The following is a 23,693-nucleotide window of genomic DNA, read 5'->3' on the forward strand; positions in this document are numbered from 1 at the left end:
TAAAACTTGACTGGTTGCCAAGCAGCATAAGCTCGGTTTTATCACCATTGAGCTTTAGATGAGATAAGCTCATCCAATTAGCAACTTTCTCGAGACAGGAATGAAGATCAGTGGGCGACTGTTCTGCCTGGTTCAGCCTTACTACCAGCTGAGTGTCGTTGGCATATGTGACTATATGGATTTCAAAGGGGGATACGATATCCGCCAAAGGGGCCATATACACATTAAAAAGTGTGGGGCTCAGGGACGAGCCATGGCGGACTCCACACTGCAACAGGAAGGGTTTAGATAGGGTATCACCTTCAAATACCTGGAAGCATCTTACTTCCAGGAAGGATTGTAGTTACTCCCACATTCTTGAGACAGAAAACCAAAGTTTGGTGGTTCACCGCATCAAACACTGAGCTTAGGTCGAGGAGGATTATGGCAGAGGATTCTCTGGAATCAAGAAAAATGTTGATTCTTCCATCACCGTTAACAAGGCAGTTTATGGGACTCAAGGAACGCAGAGAGTGTGTGGTTGACGTATTTTTCGGCAATTTTGCTAATTCCTGGGAGCAGCGAGATAGGGCGGTAGTTGTCCAATCCAGCCGGGTCCAAGTGAGTTTTATTTAGCAGTGCTTTCACAATTACTTTTTTCCATTCATGTGGGACTATGCCGGATGCTAGTGAAGCATTCATTAGGTTAGTAATGGAAGAATTGGGAAATGTAGGTGCTACCAATTTCAAAAAATGCATCCTCTGACCAATTTTGGATGTGAGAGTGCATTTTGCACTAAGGAAATAGTGCTAAATGCTGGATTAAGCTTCTGACAATTACGCATGATTACGAGTAATTTTGAGGTAATTACCAGCAAATACTCTGAAGGGAATTATGGTAGTTACGCTCACCCAAACGTATATGTTTTTCTGATAAAGTTATCCTTTAGGTGGAAGTTGGGCTAATCCAGGCTGCAAAGAAATCTAGACAATTTGAAATAGACGTCAGACCAATGTGACGAAATAATCTTTAAACCTTGATCATTCAAATTGGAGCTCATCACTGCACTTGGGATTCTCCTGGTCACATCCATTGAAAGTGTTGAGATTTTTCTGAATGAGAACAGCTGTTGAACATGCCAGTGTAGTTGAATATCAGATGGGTCTACAATGTTTCTCAGACTGTGTATAGTTTTTACCCAGTTGTAATAAAAGGCAGAAACCCCCTTCAGCACAGGACTGCTGTCTTTCAAGAACCTGGTACTGTAACACTATTTACCTGTGTCTCATTAATGTTCGATAAAATCAAGACAATGTCTTAGGCAATCGACTTCTGAATGACAAACGTTTCCTTAAGAAACTGGGCTCTTCTGGTGTGAGGTTTCTGACTAAACCCGCATTCTTTTCTCTGAGGGAATGTTGGAACTCACTTTTGCTACTGCTAGTTCTACTACTTACAGTATCAAATAATTTTCTTTCGAAATCACTCACAAACTTTATTACAGATCCACTTTGAACTTGGTGTACAAAATAAGTTCGCTACTCATGAGTACATTTACCATTTCGGTCTGCAGATGAAGGGTGTCACTACAGACAATCTGCCAGTAATATGGATTATCCAGAGTATCTCTTTACTCACAATGTAGGAGGAACAATTTATTACAGGAAGTTGCCATACACAGTGCTGTGAACACCCACAAATAAGTGTGTGTGTCTTTATGTATTGAGAAACCTTTTGTAGGTTTTCCACATCCTGGAAACACTTACAAATAATGCTGGCACAAGTCAATGGCTTTCTAGGGTGGGGCAGGTGAAGGACTTGCTCAACAGTAAAATGAAAGATGTGCACATGTGCACTGCTCTGATTTTCCAGAAAACAGTCCACTCAGCAGTATACACAAACGAATAGGAGTGCACTTGAAATAATTTTTATGAATTCTGAAAAGTCAGATATCAAGTAGATGTCTGACTGCTAACCAGCACTAAACTACTTGTGCTCTCTCTTTAAAACGTTTTTAGATTGGTTAATACCCATTTGGCATATTTAATATACTTGTAAGTCACTAGTAAAGTAGCACTACATGTGCCAAGGGCCTTTAAATTAAATGCTACTGGAGGGACTACAGTACTGACTGTGCTACCCACTTAAGCAGCCTTTAAACCTGTCTCAGGCCTGCCATTGCAAAGTGTGTGTGTGCAGTTTAATCTGACCAAACAACCATTTTGCCGGGCCCAACCCTTACTTTTAAACACATATGTGCAACCTATAAAGTAAGCCCTGGAAAGCCCCAATGGCAGGATGCAGTGTATTTAAAAAGTTGAACATGTACCTTTATGTTTTACATGTCCAGGTAGTGAAAAACTCTTACATTTATTTTTCACAACTGCAAGGCCTACCTCTCTCATAGGATAATATTGGAATTACCTTATTACATTTCATAAACGTAATTTCCAAATGGGAAACAGTAACTGGCTCATGTTTGGAGTCGGATTGTAAATTAAAATTTTGAAAATTGCACTAATCTTCGTTGTTAAAAGACCAATAGATGTTGCCACACCCAGGATAATGTGCTGCATGAATAAATACTTAGAAGGTCCCAAAGAAAAGACTGATTGTATTACAAATGCTTTTTTTTTTTATAAGCATGAATTTTTCCCGACAAAAATGTAAAAGTTCACATAAACTCATTAGAAAGCACTTGACTCAAATTGTGGTCCGGCTGCAGTTTGAATAAGAAATTAAGCAATTTCAAATGTCTATGGGAAGTGAAGATGGATGAATTTAGCTAATAAATATTGTTTGAAATTTTTATCAAAGGTTGTGATTTACTCAGTCTATATTTAGGTGTATTTCTTCATGAAAAATATGTTTTTTCAATATATGTTTTAAATGAAGCACCTTCAGATTAGTCATGTTGAGGACTTCTACTAACAATACTCCCTGTGATCTTGGCAAAGAAAGTTAGGTTCAACCAAGATTTACCTGGGAGAGTACTGTCTTTGTAAAGAAGTCGGTAGAAACACTTCTAAAAGCCTGGTTATCAATAACTAACATTAATACCTGTGGAAAGGCCAGAGAGGAAGCAGAGACAAGGTAGAGTATGTAAGTACAACAAAGTAAGAAATATTGATTTTTTTGTACTCCCTTTTCTCTCCATTTGTATGTATAACTTTAAATAAGATGCAGTGAAACAATATAAGAGCACATTAGCATTCCTAAAAGTTGCTCATCAGTAGGAGCATTTTGTAGCTCATATATGACTCCATACTGTTTTGTGTATTTTTTGACATTAGTAGTGTACCATACATCACATTTTTCTGTTACGTGAAATCGAAGCCCTAAATACAGACCTGCACCATTATCTTTAAGTGACAAAATCACAGGTTCTCCAGTTTGTGGTTCAATAATAGCAGTAACGTTTGCCCCGAGAACAGGTGAATATCCTTGGCTGACATCTGCATAGACAACCATTGGGGCTGGGAATGTATTAGTATCTTCGTTCATGTGGACTTTTACTGTTATTGGAGGATTGCTGTCATTGGCCGGATGAGTGGTGACTGTAAGTCCTATTATCTCGATGGGTGATTCTGTATTACAAAGGCTGTAAATCCAATCACCAGCCTGTAGAGAAAAACATATTTTAATGTGCGTTCATTCAGCACACTTTCGTGAATGGTCATCTAAGTAACAATGAGACAGGGGCACTCAACAAATGGTACATTTTCTACTAAACAGACTTCACCAGGACTGCAAAGTGCGGTAACACCAGTGTTGCCCGAACATTATGCTCTTCTTACATAAGTCAAGCCCACTATTTTTAATTTTTTCTTTATGTTTTTAGTATGTTGGAAAGCTGATCTGCAAGATCAGCTGGTATTAACATATTACCACCATATTTGTTTTACTCCTAAGAGTTTATACTCTTTGAGGGGCGAGTCTAATCTCAGCAGTACATCCTGTGTCTTACTGCTTGACTTAAGGCACTAGTCGAAATCCTGATTCAATAAGGCTCCCTTTTTTTCAATGAAAATTCTCAATGTTTTTCAATATTTTCTGCCAGCTATATGTAAAGCATGTATTCAGTCATTCATCACGTGTTTTATGTCTCCTCATGGGGATATGATAATCCAAATGCCAGGTAACATTGACCATGTTTGTTTACTGACAAGCGGTCACCTACAACACTTCCACACCAGTTGAGAGACCATTATTTCAGATGCCTGGATACCTTGCATTATAAAAGTAATTCTTCATAAACAATTCCTGTTTACTCAAATAAGACCACTTTGTGAGGCATCCCCGCTGAAACGTCTATCAAGGTGCAACGCGATTAATTTGTTTGACAAGGGGGCCATTATTAGATGTTTTGGGCCATGGCACAGGCATTGTGATTGTGACTGACAGTCGCACAAATGAGCAAAAAATTGCAGCAAAATTGATCCCAACAAAGGTGTAACAATATGTAGAGATCACACAGACTTGATAGATACATAATATCCCCAGTAGCTTCCTAGTAATTGTAGACAAACCAACATTTGTCGCTGCATGTCATGGTGAGGTGACAGTTCTTCTTGTGGGGATCAGTCTGCCAAAAACATTTCTAGTTTTCAGTGCTGTGCTTTGGTCTTTAATGACAAGGTATTATGGTAAGTGGTGAATCTCTTGCATGTCTAAAGGGTAAAAAAAAAACATATTTCTATAGATGGATAATTAGTGCTCCGTCATTTTTATTGGAAGATGGATGTTCTGTGAAATACTGGATCGTTTTTGGTTTCTAATAAAACTGAGAACTTCTCATCTTCTATGACACCAGGACTTTGTCTGACTTGGGAGAGAATCCAGAAGGAACAAGGACCACTGACCCTTCCTTTAGACAGAATACCTTAACTGCAGCATCCTGGACTGCTATTGACCCTTCAGGAAACCACACACAGGAAATGGCTGAGAATACAGGGGCTCATGACTGCCACAATAGTAGCAGGATCCATCAATCCACCGACCTGAAGTTAATCAATCAATCAATCAAAGACATTTATAGAGCGCGCTACTCACCCATAGGGTCTCCAGGCGCTGGGGGGGGGGGGGGGGCGTTACTGCTCGAACAGCCAGGTCTTGAGCTTCTTCCTGAAGGAGAGGTGGTCTTGGGTCAGGCGTAGGTCGGGAGGGAGGGAGTTCCAGGTCTTGGCGGCCAGGTAGGAGAAGGACCTTCCTCCTGTTGTCGCTCTTCGGATGCGGGGGACGGCGGCGAGGGCGTGGCTGGTTGATCGGAGGTGGCGCTTGGGAGCGTAGAAGTTGATTCGGTTGTTGAGGTAGCTCGGGCCTTGATCGTGTAGGGCTTTGTGTGCGTGGGTGAGGAGACAGAAGGTTATTCTTTTGTTGACGGGGAGCCAGTGCAGGTCTCTCAGATGTCCGGAGATGTGGCTGTTCCGTGGGATGTCAAGGATGAGTCTGGCTGAGGCGTTCTGGATCCGCTGGAGTCTCTTCTGGAGCTTGGCGGTGGTTCCGGCGTAGAGGGCGTTGCCGTAGTCCAGTCGGCTTGTGACGAGGGCCTGGGTGACAGTCTTCCTGGTCTCGGTGGGGACCCACCAGAAGATCTTCCGTAGCATGCGCAGGATGTTGAAGCATGACGAGGAGACGGCGTTGACTTGTCTGGTCATGGAGAGGGAGGAGTCCAGGATGAAGCCCAGGTTGCGTGCGTGGTCCGTCGGTTTGGGTGCGGTGCCCAGGGCGGGGGGCCACCAGGAGTCGTCCCAGGCGGAGGGCGAGGAGCCCAGGATGAGGACCTCCGTCTTGTCTGAGTTCAGTTTCAGGCGGCTGGTCGTCATCCACTCGGCTACATCTTTCATCCCTTCGTGCAGGTTGGCTCTGGCGGCGGCGGGGTCGTTGGTCAGGGAGAGGATCAGCTGGGTGTCGTTGGCGTAGGAGATTATGTTGAGGTTGTGTTGGCGTGCGATGGCCGCGAGGGGGCTCATGTAGACGTTGAAGAGGGTGGGACTCAGCGAGGATCCTTGAGGGACGCCGCAGATGACTTCGGTGGCCTCTGACTTGTACGGTGGTAGGCGGACTCTCTGTGTCCTTCCGTTGAGGAAGGAGGTGATCCATTCCAGTGCCTTCTCCTGGATTCCGACGTTGCCGAGGCGCTGCACTAGGGTGCGGTGGCAGACAGTGTCGAATGCCGCGGAGAGGTCTAGGAGGATGAGGGCCGCTGTTTCTCCGTTGTCCATCAGGGCTCGGATGTCATCGGTGGCAGCGATGAGGGCGGTCTCAGTGCTGTGGTTGGGTCGGAAGCCAGACTGTGAGGGGTCGAGGGCTCCATTCGTCTCGAGGAAGGCGGCCAGCTGTTTGTTGACGGTCTTCTCGATGACTTTGGCCGGGAACGGGAGGAGCGAGATGGGACGGTAATTCTTGAGTTCGGTGGGATCCGCTGTAGGTTTCTTGAGTAGAGCGCTGAGTTCAGCGTGCTTCCAGCTCTCAGGGAAGGTGGCGGTGTCGAAGGAGGTGTTGATAACGTCCTGCAGGTGGGGTGCGATGACAGCGTCGGCCTTGTTGAAGACGTGGTGAGGGCAGGGGTCGGTCGGAGATCCGGAGTGGACGGAGTTCATTGTGCGGACGGTGTCTTCGGTGCTGATCGGAGTCCAGGCGCGGAGGGTGGTGGTGGGTTGTGTTGCTGCGGTCTTGGCGTGCGTCGGTTGGATGCTGAAGCTGTTGTGTATGTCCGCGATCTTGTTGTGGAAGTAGGAGGCGAGGGAGTTGCAGAGGTCTTGTGATGGGGTGATGTCGTTGTTTCCGGCGTTGGGGTTGGAGAGCTCTTTCACGATGTTGAAGAGTTCCTTGCAGTTGTGTGCGTTGTTGTCCAGCCGGTCCTTGTATGCATTTTTCTTGGTGGCGCGTATCAGTTGGTGGTGTTTCCGGGTGGCGAGCTTGAGGGTGGTCATGTTGTCCCTTGTAGGTTCCCTTCTCCATACATTCTCGAGGGCTCGGCAGTTCTTCTTGGAGCTCTTGAGTTCGTCGGTGAACCATGGGGCTTTTCTGCTGCTGGGCCTGCTGGGCGGGGTCCTCAGAGGGGCGAGTTCGTCCGCGCAGTTGCTGATCCACTTCGTGAGGTTGTCGGCGGCCTGGCTGGGGTTCGCTGAGCCGGCAGGAGGGTGTTGGCTCAGGGAGGCGGTGAGCTGGTCGGCTGTGATCTTGTTCCAGCTTCTTCGGGCAACCTGTTGCTGGTGGTGGTGGATCGTCGTTCTTTTGAAGGTGAAGTGGATACAGCTGTGGTCCGTCCATTGGAGTCCTGTGGCGTGGCTGAAGGCGATGTCTTTGCTGGATGAGAAGACGGCGTCGAGTGTGTGTCCGGCGAGGTGGGTGGGGGTGGACACCAGCTGCTTGAGTCCGAGGTTTGCGAGGTTGTCGAGCAGGGTGATGGTGTTTCGGTCGCTGTTGTTCTCCAGGTGGAAGTTGAGGTCCCCCAGGAGGATGTAGTCAGCGGAGGGGAGGGCATGCGGGCTGATGAAGTCGGCGATGTCCTCGCTGAATCGTGTGCGTGGCCCCGGGGGTCGGTAGATCAGGGTGCCTCTGAGGGTGGTCTTCGGGTCGGTGTGGATCTGGAAGTGCAGGTGTTCGGCGGTGGTTAGGGTGTCGTCGGTGTTGGTCGTGATGCGGATGGTGTCCCTGTGGATGATGGAGATGCCTCCTCCCATCTGGTTGGCGGTGCGGTCCCTCCGGGTGATCTTGTAGCCTTCTGGGATGGCGATGGCGATGTCGGGTGCTGAGGAGGCGTTCATCCAGGTCTCCGTGAGGAAGGCGATGTCAGGGGTTGTGGTGTCGAGGAGGTTCCAGAGTTCGACGGCGTGTCTGTGGACGGAGCGGGTGTTGAGCAGGATGCACTTGAGGTGGTTGCTGCTGGTGTTCGGCTTGGCGGGTGCAGGTGTAGGGTAGGTCCGGATGCAGGTGAACTTGCAGGCGTGGCAGGTCCGTGGGTGTGCTTCGGGGTGGCTCGGTGACATCCCGGGATGCCGCCGGTGTTGAGTGCGATGAGTTCGGCGGCGTTGTAGGTCCATCGGGTCGTCTCGCATCGGCGGAGGCCAGGGGTCCTGGCACTGGGCGCGGTCCAGGCGTGGACGGGCGCAGACGGGCTTACCTTTGGCGCGCCTTCGGCGCACAATCGGCGCGCCCGCTGCGCGTGACCGCTGCGCGTTCGCACGGTCGCCATATATGGCGAAGTGCGCGGGGGGGCGGAGCAGCTGGGAGGCGGGAGCGGGGAGGGTATAGAAGGCAAAAGGGGCAGGGTTAGCGGCGGTGGCGGGAAGCGGGGAGGGAGGACGAAGGGCGGCAAAACCCCAGGCAATACAAAAAGGAAAATACAATAACTGGAAAACAGGCACAATGGAGAGACAAAATACTAATCAAAAACACCAAAGACAACAGGGGCCGGTCAGGCGAGCACGGACCACGCCGCTCGAAGGCAGGGGGCGTGGTCACGCAGCGGTAGCGAGGCAGTCAGGCAGGGTAGGCACGCTCAGCAGCTGGTGGCCGTGCGGCGCGGGGGTGTCCTAGAACTAGGTCACACTCACCTGCGTCGCACGGTCGCCATATATGGCCAAGTGCGCGGGGGGCAGAGCAGCTGGGAGGCGGGAGCGGGGAGGGTTATAGATCCCTATTGTCAGTGACACCAAAAATCAGGATGGTAGTATTAATATGAAGGGACTACTAAAAAGGGAATCCCTGAAAGTTGGTGAGATAACCATAGCTTATGGAGGTAGGATGAAAGAACTGCTCCTAAGCTGAGGAATGCTGGCTGAAGCTGGTAAAGGGTCTTCTCAGAAAAATTATATCTTGATAGCTGAAAACCTCCTTTGCGTGTTTCCATCCTCATTGAGATTCTTCCTTCAGCCTGTATCGGGAGAAAGAACTAGGGCTAGATTGACTCTGACTTGATCTTTTTGGTTCGAGGGACAATGTCCATCTGCCAGATGTATGCACAGAGCTGAACAATCAGTGAACATTTGGGCAGATACTCTGATCTTTTTATGGCCAATTGGTTTTTTGAACACATTCACACCAAGTGTCCTCTTCTAAGCGGTGCTGAGGAGGACACAAAAGGAATCAGCTGCTATGATTCCAGTGGGTTCTAAGGAGTTCCGCAGGTCCCAGCTTTTCTTTTGCATGCAAATGTTACATGCTGCCCTATTCCAGCTTCGAATGGAAATTGACCCCCTTAATTTGCTGATATTTCCTCTAACAAAAGCATGGAAAGGAAGGGATTAAGTCTGCAGATGGAGAACTAGTCTATAGAATTGTTATGCTAGCTTGGATGAGTAGGGTTCTGCTGTGTCAGTTGGCAGACTGGTCAGCAGGCGTTGGGTCCACATACTGCTGTGCTTTACAATAAATCTCTTATACTACAACAACTGGTTCCGAGATTACTTACTACATCCTGCATACCCAAGGTTCTACAAAGATATCAATGCTGCAATTTATGTGAAACACTTGGGAACATTTTGATATTTAGCACTTGATGGACTGCATTTATCATGAAATAGATATGTTAATCGATCTTCATCACTTTTTTAACAGTTTAAACTTGCTTGCATATCAAAGGGCATCCATCATTATGAATGACTTTTAAAGTCTCAACGTGTATTAGGAATTAATTTTCTCTTCCTCAGAAGTACTATTATATTCACACCTACAAAAACAACTGGATCCAGTTTCCAATAAACATACATGTAATATTCAAGCATGTTTTAATGTTATAGTACAATATAATACGGCTTTTCACGAAGAGTGATTATAGCACTGCACAACTATGTTTTTAGAACTGCAGGTCCTAAAGACACCCATGCAGGGTGAAGTTATTAATTGAGAATTCTTCCAAAGAGAGAGATGGCGATTCCACTGTTTCAGTTAATTAATGGTGTAAACATAAATAATAATACAGATTTCCTAGTTTTCTTTCATTCGGTGCGAGCATAAGATTGACTACAACATGATGTCAGAATATAATCTGTCATAGTAAGAGGGCTTCTAGAGGCTGCTTGGCCAGGAAAGAGGATATGATGAAATAAACATAAACATGTGAATTGTTACGAATACGCCATATTATGAACTTCTGGTGAAAGGGATTGCAGAAGTTTCTGGAGATTGTGATTAACGATTGTTTGAACCTGGGAATGCATAGAACCTGGAAGTTCTTACAATTACTGTACAGATGTTTGGTAATTAGCTACAGATGACAGTATTAAATGTCTTTAAGGGTATTTTAAAAATATTGTCTTTTTGATTTATTTAAGTATACATATTGAAGTGCACCTGATGAAGGGGGAACACATCCCTGTAATATAGAGTTTTTAAAAAGCTAACATAACGATGGGTCTCATTTGACAGGCCGTCAGTTTTAAAGGGATCAAGAATTAAAGTAACTTAAATGATTTATCTGTGAACGAACTAAAACTAAAATTAATTAGAGCAAGATATTTTTATTTAACCATTTAGAAAGGACATGCAGGCAGGTTCATCTCGTTGGCTAAACATAACTTTTAATGTCTTGATTGAAATATCAGGATTAAGGAAGCATCCTGAATCATCGCATATTCCATGACTTTATAAGTGCAGTCAAGATGTATTAGATGGAAAGAACTTAGTCAACAGACTTGAGACCAATATTACATTTTAGATGCTTGGAGAGGTCATTTTTGAAGGGTTTGAAGGCATCATCCCTCTTGCGTCAAGGGGATTCTAGCTGAGGAGCCTGCACATGAGTAGAGGTGAGCTATGTCATTACTTTAAGCTGCTTATCCCATTTCAAAAACTACATGTTAGGGATTTGTCCCTTCCTACCTTGGGACATCTGATTAGTGGGACAGGCCATTTTGGGCCCTGACACACCTTGTTTTCTGCTGTCTATTACTATGACTCACCACAAGGGTGAATTGGGCTCCTATTTACCCAAGACATCATCCCAATAGCGTTTTTATTACCTTGGTATTATTCCTCACTCGTTTCTTGGAAATCCCTTCTCAGTGGTAGGGAATCTCTTGTACACATTTTGTCGATACAACAAGCAGTGGAGAACTATGGGACCAACATATTTAAGAATTTTATGGTCGCAAAATCACAATGTTTGTGGCCGAAAAATAAGTTCTCACAATTTACTAATCCACTTTTGTGATACCGATCTGCATCTCCTCCAATTTGCAATGAAATGTATCAATCTTTTTTGATTGCAGTTGTGGTTGCAAAATATTGTACAGTTACTAACACGTAAAAGGATGAAGCAACTGATTCGCAAAGGGGAAGCTGTCCTCGTTGCACAGCTTCCCTTAAAGGGACGGTATTAGGCTGCCTAAAGGGGAAAAGGCAATGCATTAAAGGATACAATGGGAAGTATCTTTTTTTAGAGCAGCGCCTGTTTTTTTAAGGAACAAAGAGCTGTTTTAAACAAAATGTTTCCTGTTTGTAAATGTGAATACAATTATTGTGGTGTGCTGTTCTTTGCCGGCCACAATCCCTCTGCTTGAAGCCAATCGAAGGAGGATATAAAGAGAAACCTGCCAAATTAATATTCATTAGGCAGGTTATTCTATGACCCATTATGAATGGGAATTTTGTGATGCGACATAATAGTATGCGGGTTGCATCGCAGAACTATAGGCAGGCATGTGTGCAATTTACATTCATTATTTGCGACTGCCTCTTAGAACATCCAGCTCTATCTGGCACATGAATCAAGGTAGGCTTTTGCAATTCCTTAATTGCGATTATTAAGAAATAGCAATTAAGGAATCGCAAAAGTCTTTGCATGTAGGAATCGCTATAAAAATAGCGATTCCTAAACATTCCTTAATTGCGACTCACAAATTGCGAGTCGCAATTAAGGAATGCCTTCCTATTCATTCCTATGGGCCTACAGGTTAATAGGAATGAATGGGATATAGCATACCCAATTTGCGAGTACCAGCAGGTACTCACTAATTGCTTATGCATTTTCAAGGGTGCAAGGGTGTCAAAATGACACCCTGTTGCACCCCTGAAATTGTGATGTGCATTCATTTGTGCACACACATGTCCTAAGGGCATGTGTGTGTGTGTGTAACCTAAAACTTTAAAAAATGCATTTTAGTGCATTTTTCAAAGTTTTGCAAATTACAGACAAGTTTGATTTGTCTGTAATTTGCGGTCCCAAATAGCGAAATTGCTATTTTAAAGTGCTTCTGGCATTGCATTCAAGGAATCGCAAATTGCGATTCCTTAAATGCAATCGCAATTTAGGAGTTCACAAATAATTGTGAATTCTTAAGTTGCTCATAGTAAACACTTTCATGCATGTCCAAAGGCAAATTTGCGATTGCAAACGGACGATTTTTGGGAATCGCTCAGTTTGCGAACGCAGAAACCTTGGATGCATGTGCCCCTATATCCCTTGAAATATGGGAGTGGCAGCTTATCCTCTGCGTCAAGGGAGGTTAGGACCCAAACTAATTAACATTTTTAGAATCGAAGTTAGGCAATTTCCATAAAACTTTAGCATTAAATCAGGGTGTAAAGTATTGTGCAATGTTATAAACCAGGGAAATGGCACCGCAAATGTATGATTCAAATGTGTAAATGGCTTAAACAATAGTTATTATTAATTTACATATCCAAAACAAATGTATATGCAAAGCAATGCTTAAATGAGCATAACAATGTATTCATTCATTTCAAGCTAGCCCATAGCAACAAGCACTGCAGCTTTAGCATCCTTATCTACTCAGAAACAGAAACTTTGATCAAGAACCTACATTTGAAACATTCAAGTGTGAAAAATGTGCCCTTTCAGAGAGAACATATACAAAATAAAAGAGGTTCTATTATCCAGTACGAATAGCCTGCTGCTACTGATCAATGTATACGATGCTGAATTCATAATCTAACAGTAGTATATACGTATGCAAATTCAACTTCAAATATTCAAGGAATGTAGAAATGAAAACATATCCAGATGGTTAAAATGATCAAAATAGTCTACCTTTGCAATGCCGGGGATCTGCAGTCGTGCTGTTCTGATTGTTACATTGATGGAAAAGTTTGTTTGAGGATATTCCTTTCCATATGGGTCATACACTTTGATGAGAGGAATATGGTGTTGCCACGTTACAACAAAGAAAGTGTTTTTTCCCACTGTGCTATCAAAAGATACTGCCCCCTTACGACAGTCTACATCATATAGAGTGAAACTAATGCTTTCCATCTGTAAGAAAAGAAGAAGTCTGTGTCATGATTTCAAGAATAGTATAGTGCAATGTTCTAGGACAATAATTACCTTTAGAAAGAAAATGTGTTCACGAGCATTGAAATCTTTCGGGATTATTTATCACTGTCAAGGACAGACTCTAACTTAATGTTTCAGTAAATACTTGCCCTTTTACTCTCTCAGTTGAGGACAATAGAAACAGTCTAATCTGCTTAGTTGTATTTTAACATTAGGACAACAATTGCAAACGTTATCGAGTACCATTTCCGAAGGGGAATAAAATGTTCAGTTCCAGTAGGGGACCATCGAGTGTGTGAATTTGAACAAAGTTCATATCTGCTTGAAATGTGACAGACTATTAACACTTTATTCAGTGTCAGCATCTCACATTTTTGTAGACACGTCAAGGGGGCATACTTAGGGGTGAGAGTTTTCATTTGCTAATAGTTTTTGCCACGGATTGATGGACCTGCATACAAATTCAGCTATGAAATTGGGCTATGGTGTTAATTGTCTGACATACTACTTGATGATTTAATAAACAGTACCATGCTTATTACCTAAATAAAACCTTTTTTGATACCTTCTTTAATATTGCTGTCCCTTTACCAAGAGGCTGCTGCATTCAATCGAAGGTTATGTGCAGCTGATTTGGCTGCAACATAGACTAGGCACAGGGCCTGGGTACGGTGCATGCAAGACCTTAGACCCACAGTCCAAAGTCCATGCACAGTGGATTTTGGTGAGATGATGGCTGGGCAAAGGGCATGGTACTGGCTAGGCCCTGCTCCTAAAGGGGCACCCACAAGGCTGAATGCTATGCACAGCTAGTTTGTGTGTAGGAAGGATATTAAAGAACCTGGCTAATGGTGCCTACAGACCACTTGTTTGTGCTTATACACCCCTTGACAACAAATGTGGAATTGCCTAAAATTGAATAGGCCATAATGGTTAGAAATGTATGTGTTCTAAGTCAAGGTCCTCAACAGGTAGCTCAGGAGCTGGACAGGTCTTGGAGATGGAGCCCAGTCTTGTACATGACACAGATGATTTGCAGATTAGCTGCACTGCCTGCTACATGGTACAGAGGTCACCACAGATGAGTTCCAGGACTTAGAATTCTAACTAAGCTAGCCAAACCAATCACAATTCCCATGCTCAACACATTCACAATGTGACTGACAGCATGAAGCCTGCAATATCGCCATGCATCAAAGCCACCAGTTGAAGTGGACACCAGCTCTACCAGTCACACTGTGTAAATAGGATCTGATCCGGGAAAGAATAGATGAGTAGATCAATTATGGGACTGCAGACGTTGAGAAGTGTGTAGAGAAAATACAAATAATCTGATGACCATGTCTGATGCAGCAACTAATGTCACATTTATTATATATGTTAGTAGCTCCGGATGACTTTTAGATCCCAAACGCCGTTTTGAGGTCAACGCCCATGAAAATATTTTGCCGATCCCGTAACGTCCACATTGTAAACATTTTAAATCATGGGGAGCGGTACAGGCTTACCATTCAGAGTCTGCTCAAGCTGCAACCTTATGTGGCCTTTAAAATATTTTTTCAGGACAGGCCATTCATCTTAAAATAACAGCTGCAAGAGAAAATGTTCTCTTGTGCCCAGTCAATCAAAGTGTTCAGAGACACAGACTGGACGTCTGTTCCGTGTACACGTAAGGGACAAGGGATTCCTCACCCAATAGGGTTGCCTTATTTTTAAAATTTTGAATCGACGGATTATATGCAGAGCTATCCACAGACACTTCCTTGGACTAAAACACCCAAGACAGACAATAGTGTTAAACCTTTTAACCCCACCCAACTCCGTCTTTTAACACTGTCATTTCGATCCATTGACAAGTGTCTGTGCTTTGAGCCATAAACCTAAGTCGAAAATGGCTTAAAACCTGATTTTACATAATTTTACTAGAAGGCCATAGTAACAAGCATTGGCATAGCCAATAGGTCTCGCCTTTGGAACCTTATAAGTGTTTAGCCATGCAGAATACTTATAACTGACAACTGCCCTGAAGTGAAGCAAACAGCTCCCTGAAGCAAAGATGGGAACAGGTCGCATGCACCCAAACCATGTCATATATTTGAGAGTTCAAAGGTCAATGAAGCCGTAGGAAAATTTAACTTGTTCCCAAATACTGGACATAAAGCGATTGACAGCTGTCACTTGGCATTTCCAACGTGTATACAGTTTGATAGCCACATACAGGCTGTCCATTTTTCCCACTGTACCGGGTAGATGCACAGGGCCCAATCTAGGAAGATTTTCCAGCTATGAAGTGTGACCTAATTTTGTCCAGCAATAAAATGGAGAATGTAAATCTAAGCAACACCCTTGTATATCGTGCCCATTGGCCTGAGCTTTGCTGACTACGTTGATTACAGGCAATCTTTAAATATGGCTCTTTGTGAAACAAGCAGGAACCTTTCTATCAGAAACGTTTGCTGTTATTGAAACAGAATGTGTAGTTTATAAAGGCACAGGTGCATTGTAGGACATACCCTAGTGTGTAAAATATTGTATGTATTGATAGAACACCTAATACATATTCACACTATGGCGCTTCCCTAACACAAAAGCTGCAACTGGCCCTTTTCATGATGTTAGCCCACTTTAACAGAGAGGCAACTCTGGATGCCACCACGGCAGGGGCAACAACAGCAGCAACAGTTTCTAGCAAAGGAGGGTCAACAGAAGTGATCAATTAGCAACTATTGCCAGGACAACAAAAGTAGATACCACAGTAGCAACAACCACCACCAGCAAAACATTATTAGCTGCAAGTTCAGCAGGCAGTACAATAGTGACCACTGCATCAATGGCAACAGAGACCACTAATTCCACCTTATTAAGGAACAGAGCAACAACCCCAGCAGTAACCACCAAAGAGATCACACCATCAACTATAACTGCTACCAAAGCTGCAACAATAATAGTGACAATAAATGCCATCACAGACACAACAACAATCACATGTTACACAGCAGGAATAAAGAGGCAAATACAGAATGAGGAAGCAATAGCAACTGCAGGGACCAAGCAGTGATCACAGGTTGCCATCATGAAGGGGCCAACACAATGAACATAATTGCAAACACAGTAAGAACAGGGACAACTACAAAACTGCTATCACGGTAGGGGCTACAGCTGAGACCACTTATACACCCACCGAGAAAAAACAAAAAGGTTATGAGCAGATTGCTTCAAATAATCTCAGCCACTTTTAATTCTTCTTTGTCAAATTATGGTTCATTACTTTCTATCAATGTGCCACTACATACAAGGCCAACTATACACAAATCAATGTACTTTCCACTTAAACAGGTGCTGCGAGCCCAAGGTGCATACCATGTCTCCTTCGACAGACTAATTTTAGTCTGGTTTTAGTCTTTTGAGGTGTAGTGTCAGCCCTATAGCAGTGAGCACTTGACCCACCTATTGGCATACCAATGCTTTGTACTATGAGGAAATATGGTGAGTAAAATTATCAAAAAGGCTTCAGGTTTGAAAGTTCCGGTCATGCTTGTCAACCACCCAAATTACTGGTGCATATGGTCATTCAGTGACATTGGCAACCTCTACCCAAGTTAAGAATACATTTATACAACTCCGGAATATAGTTTGGAGGCACATCAGTCGATGCTAGCATGAGTGAAAGGCCTATGGGCTAACCGTTTATTGCTGGTGTAGCATATTTTTGCTTTTGGTCCATGTGGCAATCAAAGATTTGTCCTCAAAGGAAGTGGCCATCACAACCAAAGACTGATTGGTAGAAGAAAAAAGCATTTACAATGAAATAGGTCTCGCCTTTGCGAGAGGTTGAGATATTGCCATTGTAAATGAAAATGCCTTTTATTTATGTGTTTTGAAAACCTGCAAGTGGTGCGTAAACACACACACTAATTGCAATATTGGTCTCAGGGGCTCAAATATCAAGCTTCGGCGGTGCGGCCGTGAAAGTGACAGAGCTGCGCGGGCAAGAAAGTGAAAGTGATTGCGATCGCATGGTGGCTGCGTGATGCCACCAAAAGCCTGTGGTGGCACTTTCAAAAGCCGCTTACTAAATGTCTCGCAGAGCAGGGCATGAGCTGGCTCAGCGAGACCTAAAAATGACACCTATGGCATGTGAAATAAAAGTCATATGTGGACTGAAGCACCATATTATGCCATCCAGCTTTTGACCCTGAACATATGACACTGGATTTCATTGAGGCCTGGTCACTTGCAGTATGCAGGAACTCATGTTTGCAGACAGACCTGTAAAAATAAACTCATTACAGGCCTAAAACCTAAAAAATGCTTCTATGTGTAAAATAAGTCACTCCTAAAATGAGCTTATTGCCTTTTATGGTAGCTTGCATAGGATTTTATTTTTAACTAGTTAAGGAATACAACTATCAGAAACATTATATTTGCATGCCTAGTGCCTAATGAGCCCAATTTCCGACTAAAGCTCAACGGAAATAAGATGGAGGTTATGTTGGTAGGCAACAATCTTCAAAACAATGCCTCCACTCCCTTGCTGGACTGCCTAATTAGGCTCCATAGTCCAAAAAGCTTGATAAACAGCATCAGGATGTGGCTAGAATCCAATCTCGCAATAGACCATCAAGTAAAAAATCTTGCTGCCAGCTGCTTTGGCACCCTGATACTGCTGAGAAAGGTGCTCCCTCTTTCCCCTTCGCAGCCAGAAGACTGATCATTCAGGCTCTTGTGTTAACATGTCTGGACTACGGGAATGCCCTGTAGCTTGGTGCAACCTAATACATGGTCAAAAGGTTGCTGATTGTCCAGAACGCTGCCCCTAGGCTCCTTACGAACCCTCCAAGACACCTGTCTGACAAAATGGCCAAGGCAGAACCTAATTGACTCCTGGTGGAGCATCAAGTGCTATTCAAGACTTTATGCATCATGTATAGGGCACTGAACAATAAAGTCCGGTACTGTTAAGACCTTTTGTTATTCCCTGCAGGCCAGGGAGGATCCTTTGATCCTCATCGGCACACTTGTGGAATGTCCATAGGATCCACAGAAGGGGAGGCCGTCCAATGGAAACTGGACTGCTTAGCTGCTAATCTTCCAAAAACTGCAGGCTGTCTGATGATGTGCAACGTCTGTTCTAGCACTGGGAGGCCTCCGATAGCCATACACTTTGCAATAATACTAGACTAGACTAGACTTCTAAACTAAATTGCCTATTCACCTTTTAAGCTGTTCAGATTGCTGAACATCAGAAAACACACATAAATATCTTAATACCCTCTAATGGATCCCACCATATTAGCTCCTGATGTATCATGCATTGGTTTACAAATAAATTATTGGTTTCATTTCATGTGACAGGGGTTTACTTTCCTAAATAAATAGTGGTATTCCTTGATATTATTATTGTGGACTCTAAACGAATGGACAGCAAGGTAATATATTTTAACAACTAGGAGTCATAAAATGTTTTATTATCACCTTTCTGGATATAAACAGACCTGGACAGCTTGCTGAGAGATGTTTCCATTTCCCGAAGATAATCCACTGAAAGCATCTATTAGTTCAGTGGAAGTAAAGTTATCTTTGGCTGAAAACATTAAACCTCCTGGAAAAAAAGAAACAAAAAATGAATCAGTCTTACTCTCAGTACTACAATATGGATTTAACAACGCTGTAATATTCATGAGTGTTTGGTGTCATGCTTTAATGATAAGTTTAAATAGTCAATCAAAAGTCTATGTAGATTTGTTAATCGTTCGAGAAAAACATGGCTATTGCCAGTTTTCTAAATATCTAATACATTTTTCAGTTTGTTTGTTCTATTATTTTCCAAATTTAGCACACAACGTTTTTTGGTATTGTTTGAAATGACCATCTTTTGTGTGGTATTTCCACAGATAATAACCTTCTTTTGCTGAACCCATTTTTTCTAGCCATCGGCGCGCTATATTCATGAATTTGTAACACTTATAAACCACTCCTTTTGTAGTCCCTAAATGCAGTGTGCATTTTATTTCAAAAGTAGGACATGCATATGAAAACAGTGGGTTACATTATAACAACTTATAATGTTTAATTTTGGTTTGGGAGCAGCTAGAAAACTGATTTAAGGACTCATTGTATTAGTAATTTATAATACAACTTAATGCTTAAGGCAGATTTTATATTACTATTGTAGAAATGGCACTTTTTGAAAGTTGTAATTTTTCTGAATTTGCACCTGATTAAGAGTATAGTTTCTAATTATCACACCTGACACATAACAATACCACAGGATGCATTATTTATTGGCTGAGATAAATAGCACCTATTACTGGTTTGTTGTGAATAACATGCGGACTTTGGTGTTTAATGCCCAAAATCTGCATATTATGGTAAATAATGTATGCTTTTCCCCCATTAAATCTCAACAGGTTTTACCTGCCAAAATGAAGGCTGAGTTATTTAATGCACATGGTAATTATCAGATGCGTTAAATACCTTTACACCTGTAATTCAGATCCATGCGTAAGCAAGGGTTTAAGCATGGGTCGGAATTAACTGACCGACACCTAATCAGGCCTTAAGTAAAAAAGGCATTTCCCCCAGTGTCTAGTGTCACCTGACTGCTGATGGCTCCTCGCTGGTGCGATATGGATTGGACCCATCAGTGGACAAAGGCTTGGGTGTGGGGAGGTGTTTTTCTTTCTAGAGCAGGATGGCCTCAGGCTGTGCACAGATCCTTCCTGAACTACAAAGGATGCCTACCCTGTAACTGGCAAATGTAGCTCACACCTGGGCTTGCCTCCCTTTTGTCTTGCTGGTTAACTTGGTTGAGAGACCAGAAGGGAGGGTTTGCTCATTACCATAGCCACTCCTCTGGGTGAGCACAGGGAGCTCTGTCCAGGGGAGAGGTTCTGACATGAGGGATTTAGGGGGGGCTGTGGGATAGAGTATTGGGAACACACACAGGAAGTGCTGCATAAGTTCACCCCTAATAACTTTTACTCGATTGGTTGGGGAGTGGCCATGTGCTTCCCCAACCGATAGGCTGGCACTGGGCATAAATGTGTCATTCCCAGTGCCCTCCTCAGAACACTTCTGGACCTGCAAAGAATTAGAGAATGGACTGCCATGCTGTCTGAAGGACCAGGAGGAAGACATAGGCTTGCTTGTCTTTAACCTAGGACCCCAGAAGTGAGTCCAAGGATTAGTTGGTTGACCTCCTGTATGAGCTATAGGCATACAACAAGCTTACAGAGACCCTTTCACTGTAATTGCCCAGCTGACCAGAACCAATTGGATATGCCCTGGGACATTGGAATGAGTTCCTACCCTTAAGTGTTGCCCTCCAGGCCCTGGACCCTTGGCTGGTGTTAGAGTATTCTCAATCTGGCCATAAACTGCAAGATTTGGGACTTTTTGCTAACTTTCTTGCTAGAGAATCTATGGAGTCCGGGATCTCTGTTGACACTGCTGCTAGTGACGTTGAATTTCAGGCTGGTCTAAGCTTTCTTGTTTGCCCCACTGAAGTATTTTTTTTTAATTTTTTTTTATTTATAGGGCGTGACAGCTACCCAAAAAGGGTTTTCTGGCACCAAGTCGGACTGTGTGAAAAAGTGGCAGTTTCTTGAGATTATAGGTTAAATAACCAAGTCTTCAGGGATCTGCAGAAACAGGTGTAAATTGTTTCTTTGCGAATAGCTAGGGGCAGAGAGTTCCAAAGGGATAGGCCAAGATAGGCAAAAGATCTGCCACCCATCCTGGAAAGTTTAAATCTGGGTACAGTAACGTTTTCGTGAGTTGCAGAACGAAGGTGGAGAGTAGGAACATAGGGGCTGACAAGAGATTGCAGATACTGTGGTGCCGTGCCTATTTTGATTTTGAACATGTAGCCCAGGGCTTTGAACTTAATACGGTTCTCCACCCTGAGCCAATGCAGGTCACAGAGGTAGCTGGAGATGGAGGTGTCTCTGGCAACCCTGCACAGTAGTTTTGCTGCAGAGTTCTGCACCAACTGCAATCTGCGAGTCACCGCCTTGTTGGAGCCAAGGTATAGAACATTTCCTTAGTCCAGCCTTGAGGTGACAAGGGCTTGAACTACTGTTCTCTGGGTAGCATCTGGCAGCATCCAGATGATCTTCCTAAGCCATTTCAAGGTGGTGAATCAGGTGGCAGTACCCTTAACTGCCTGGTGGTGCATGGTCAGCGAGTCGTCAATGGTTACACCTAAGTTGCGGACATGGCTGGATGGCCGAGAGAGAGCACCCATCTCGCCAGGCCAGTGTAGTGGGCCACAGAGATCTTTGTTCTTGCCAAGGATCAGGACCTCGGTTTAAGGTGGTTGGAGCAGTGGGGGCCATTTATGTTACTAGGGGCTGGTTTTGCAGCAGTGCTGTAATATCGGCCACTTGTAACAATAGCTGCAGCAGGTTTCTGACTTAATTGCCAGGCACTGATTTGCTTTCTCAGTTCGGCCGTGATGAGGAAATGGAAAAAGGGAAAATAGGGCTTCTCTAGCAATTCCTGATGCAAAATGGTACCGGCAGCAGCTCTGAATGACAGATGTGAAGCCCAGTCTGCTATGAATGACAAAGAGGCAAAGGAACCTACAGGAAACCTACCGGCAAATGCAGACTGTCTGACAGGTGGTCCACATGGGGGCACGAAAGCACATAGCTAACAAGAGTGTGCAGCACACCATCTGGTAGGTATAAGAAGAGGCAACCTGGTAGAGAGCACACAATTAGCATCAGTGATCCTTAACAAGAGACCGCAAGGCTCCCTCACACCACATAGTCAAGGAACAGCAGTTCCACCACATCCCACACTGTCCCAGAGATTAGAAACCACCCAGATGTCATCAGAAGAAAGGAGAAGGTGCAAAAGACCTGTAGCAGAGTGAAGATACCACCCATGTGGCACCCCAGGCTACATCCTACTATAAGCAAACAGAGTTGGGAAAAGTGTTTGGGAAAAGTGGTCAGTAGAAGGCTCATTGATCAAGTCCAGGAAAAACCCTAAATATGCCACAGTGGAAAACTAAGCTACCATAATCGAACTCTGTGGGGTGCAGTGCAATAAAAAACGAACAATACTGTGTCCAACAGTTAGTCATTTATAGGGACACAGCTACAGATAGTAAGATTGTTTTATTTTGGTTATAATCATGAGACACATTAAATGCTCTAATTGAAAAAACCACGCGGCCAGTGCATATTCAATATATTCAACATTAAGGGGCTCATTAGGATGGCGGACGGAAGAGCGACCGCAGCCCTGGAGTAAGCGGAAACTGCCTTTTCCGTGTCCGCCTGCCGCGGACACTCCGTCCGCCATATCAGGATGGGAAAGAGTGTCAAAATTCCGTCCGCGACGGTAGAGCACGCACCGCTGCCCAACTACACCCGACCATGCGGCGGACGTAACCAATCCAGAGACTCCGCCATACGTACTGATGCCTACGACCGTCCCCCAAATCAAGATGGCGGAAAATACACATAAAACCGCTGCGGAAAAACAACCTGTCTGAACACGGCGGATTCCCCACAGCGAAGATAACGTACATAGCAGAGATACCCACCGCAAGCTGCTCGCTACCATGGACCCAGCGCTACAAGCTTTCCCGATGCTCTTCGCGATCCACCACGTCCTAGTCTTGGCCCACTATCGACGACGACGCAGGTAAGGCACAAACCATTGGCTGTCTGGAGGGGAATACCTGCAAGGGTCGTGATGTTGGGAGGGGGAGTGTCATGTTACCGAAACCACTGAATAGAAGCAAATACAAATACACAATTGTAGTGCGCAAGCAGGAATGACTACGACAAACCACGACACATGATTGACTACCTTTATTACACATAATAGGGGTATAATCACAGTGTATGCGTGAGCATGGGCAAAGTGGGCATCAGAGCATGAACATCAGAGGCAGCACATCAGAGTGCAGAATGCAGTATCAGAGCATCAACAGGGCATTGTGGACAACAGAGCAGGTACATCAGAGGCAGCACATAAGAGGGCAGAATGCAGTATCAGAGCATCAACAGAGCATTGTGGACAACAGAAAAGGTACATCATTGGCAGCATGTGAGAGGGCAGAATGCAGTATAGAACAGCAACAGGGCACTGTGCCCAACAGAGCAGGTACATCATTGGCAGCACGTGAGAGGGCAGAATGCAGTATCAGAACAGCAACAGGGCACTGTGCCCAACAGAGCAGGTACATCATTGGCAGCACGTGAGAGGGCAGAATGCAGTATCAGAACAGCAACAGGGCATTGTGGACAACAGAGCAGGTACATCAGAGGCAGCACATCAGAGGGCAGAATGCAGTATCAGAGCATCAACAGGGCATTGTGGACAACAGAGCAGGTACTTCAGAGGCAGCACAACAGAGGGCACAATGCAGTATCAGAGCATCAACAGGGCATTGTGGACAACAGAGCAGGTACATCATTGGCAGCACGTGAGAGGGAAGAATGCAGTATCAGA

At 44.2% G+C, this 23,693-nt stretch overlaps 1 protein-coding gene across 3 annotated transcripts in view; it reads right to left on the reverse strand.

Moving 5' to 3' along the window:
* The window catches only part of LOC144755913 (calcium-activated chloride channel regulator 1-like), a 542,164-nt gene that overhangs the window by 30,615 nt on the left and 487,856 nt on the right, over positions 1-23,693 (reverse strand). For all 3 annotated transcript variants that reach the window (XM_078645321.1, XM_078645313.1, XM_078645302.1), the window contains 3 exons: positions 18,716-18,822; positions 12,978-13,199; positions 3,331-3,601 (listed from right to left, as the gene is read on the reverse strand). In XM_078645321.1, coding sequence (XP_078501447.1) covers positions 3,331-3,601; positions 12,978-13,199; positions 18,716-18,822 — 600 coding nt within the window. The remainder of the gene's footprint in view (positions 1-3,330; positions 3,602-12,977; positions 13,200-18,715; positions 18,823-23,693) is intronic.

This window comes from Lissotriton helveticus, chromosome 1_1 (assembly GCF_964261635.1).
Source record: "Lissotriton helveticus chromosome 1_1, aLisHel1.1, whole genome shotgun sequence".
NCBI lineage: Eukaryota > Metazoa > Chordata > Amphibia > Caudata > Salamandridae > Lissotriton > Lissotriton helveticus.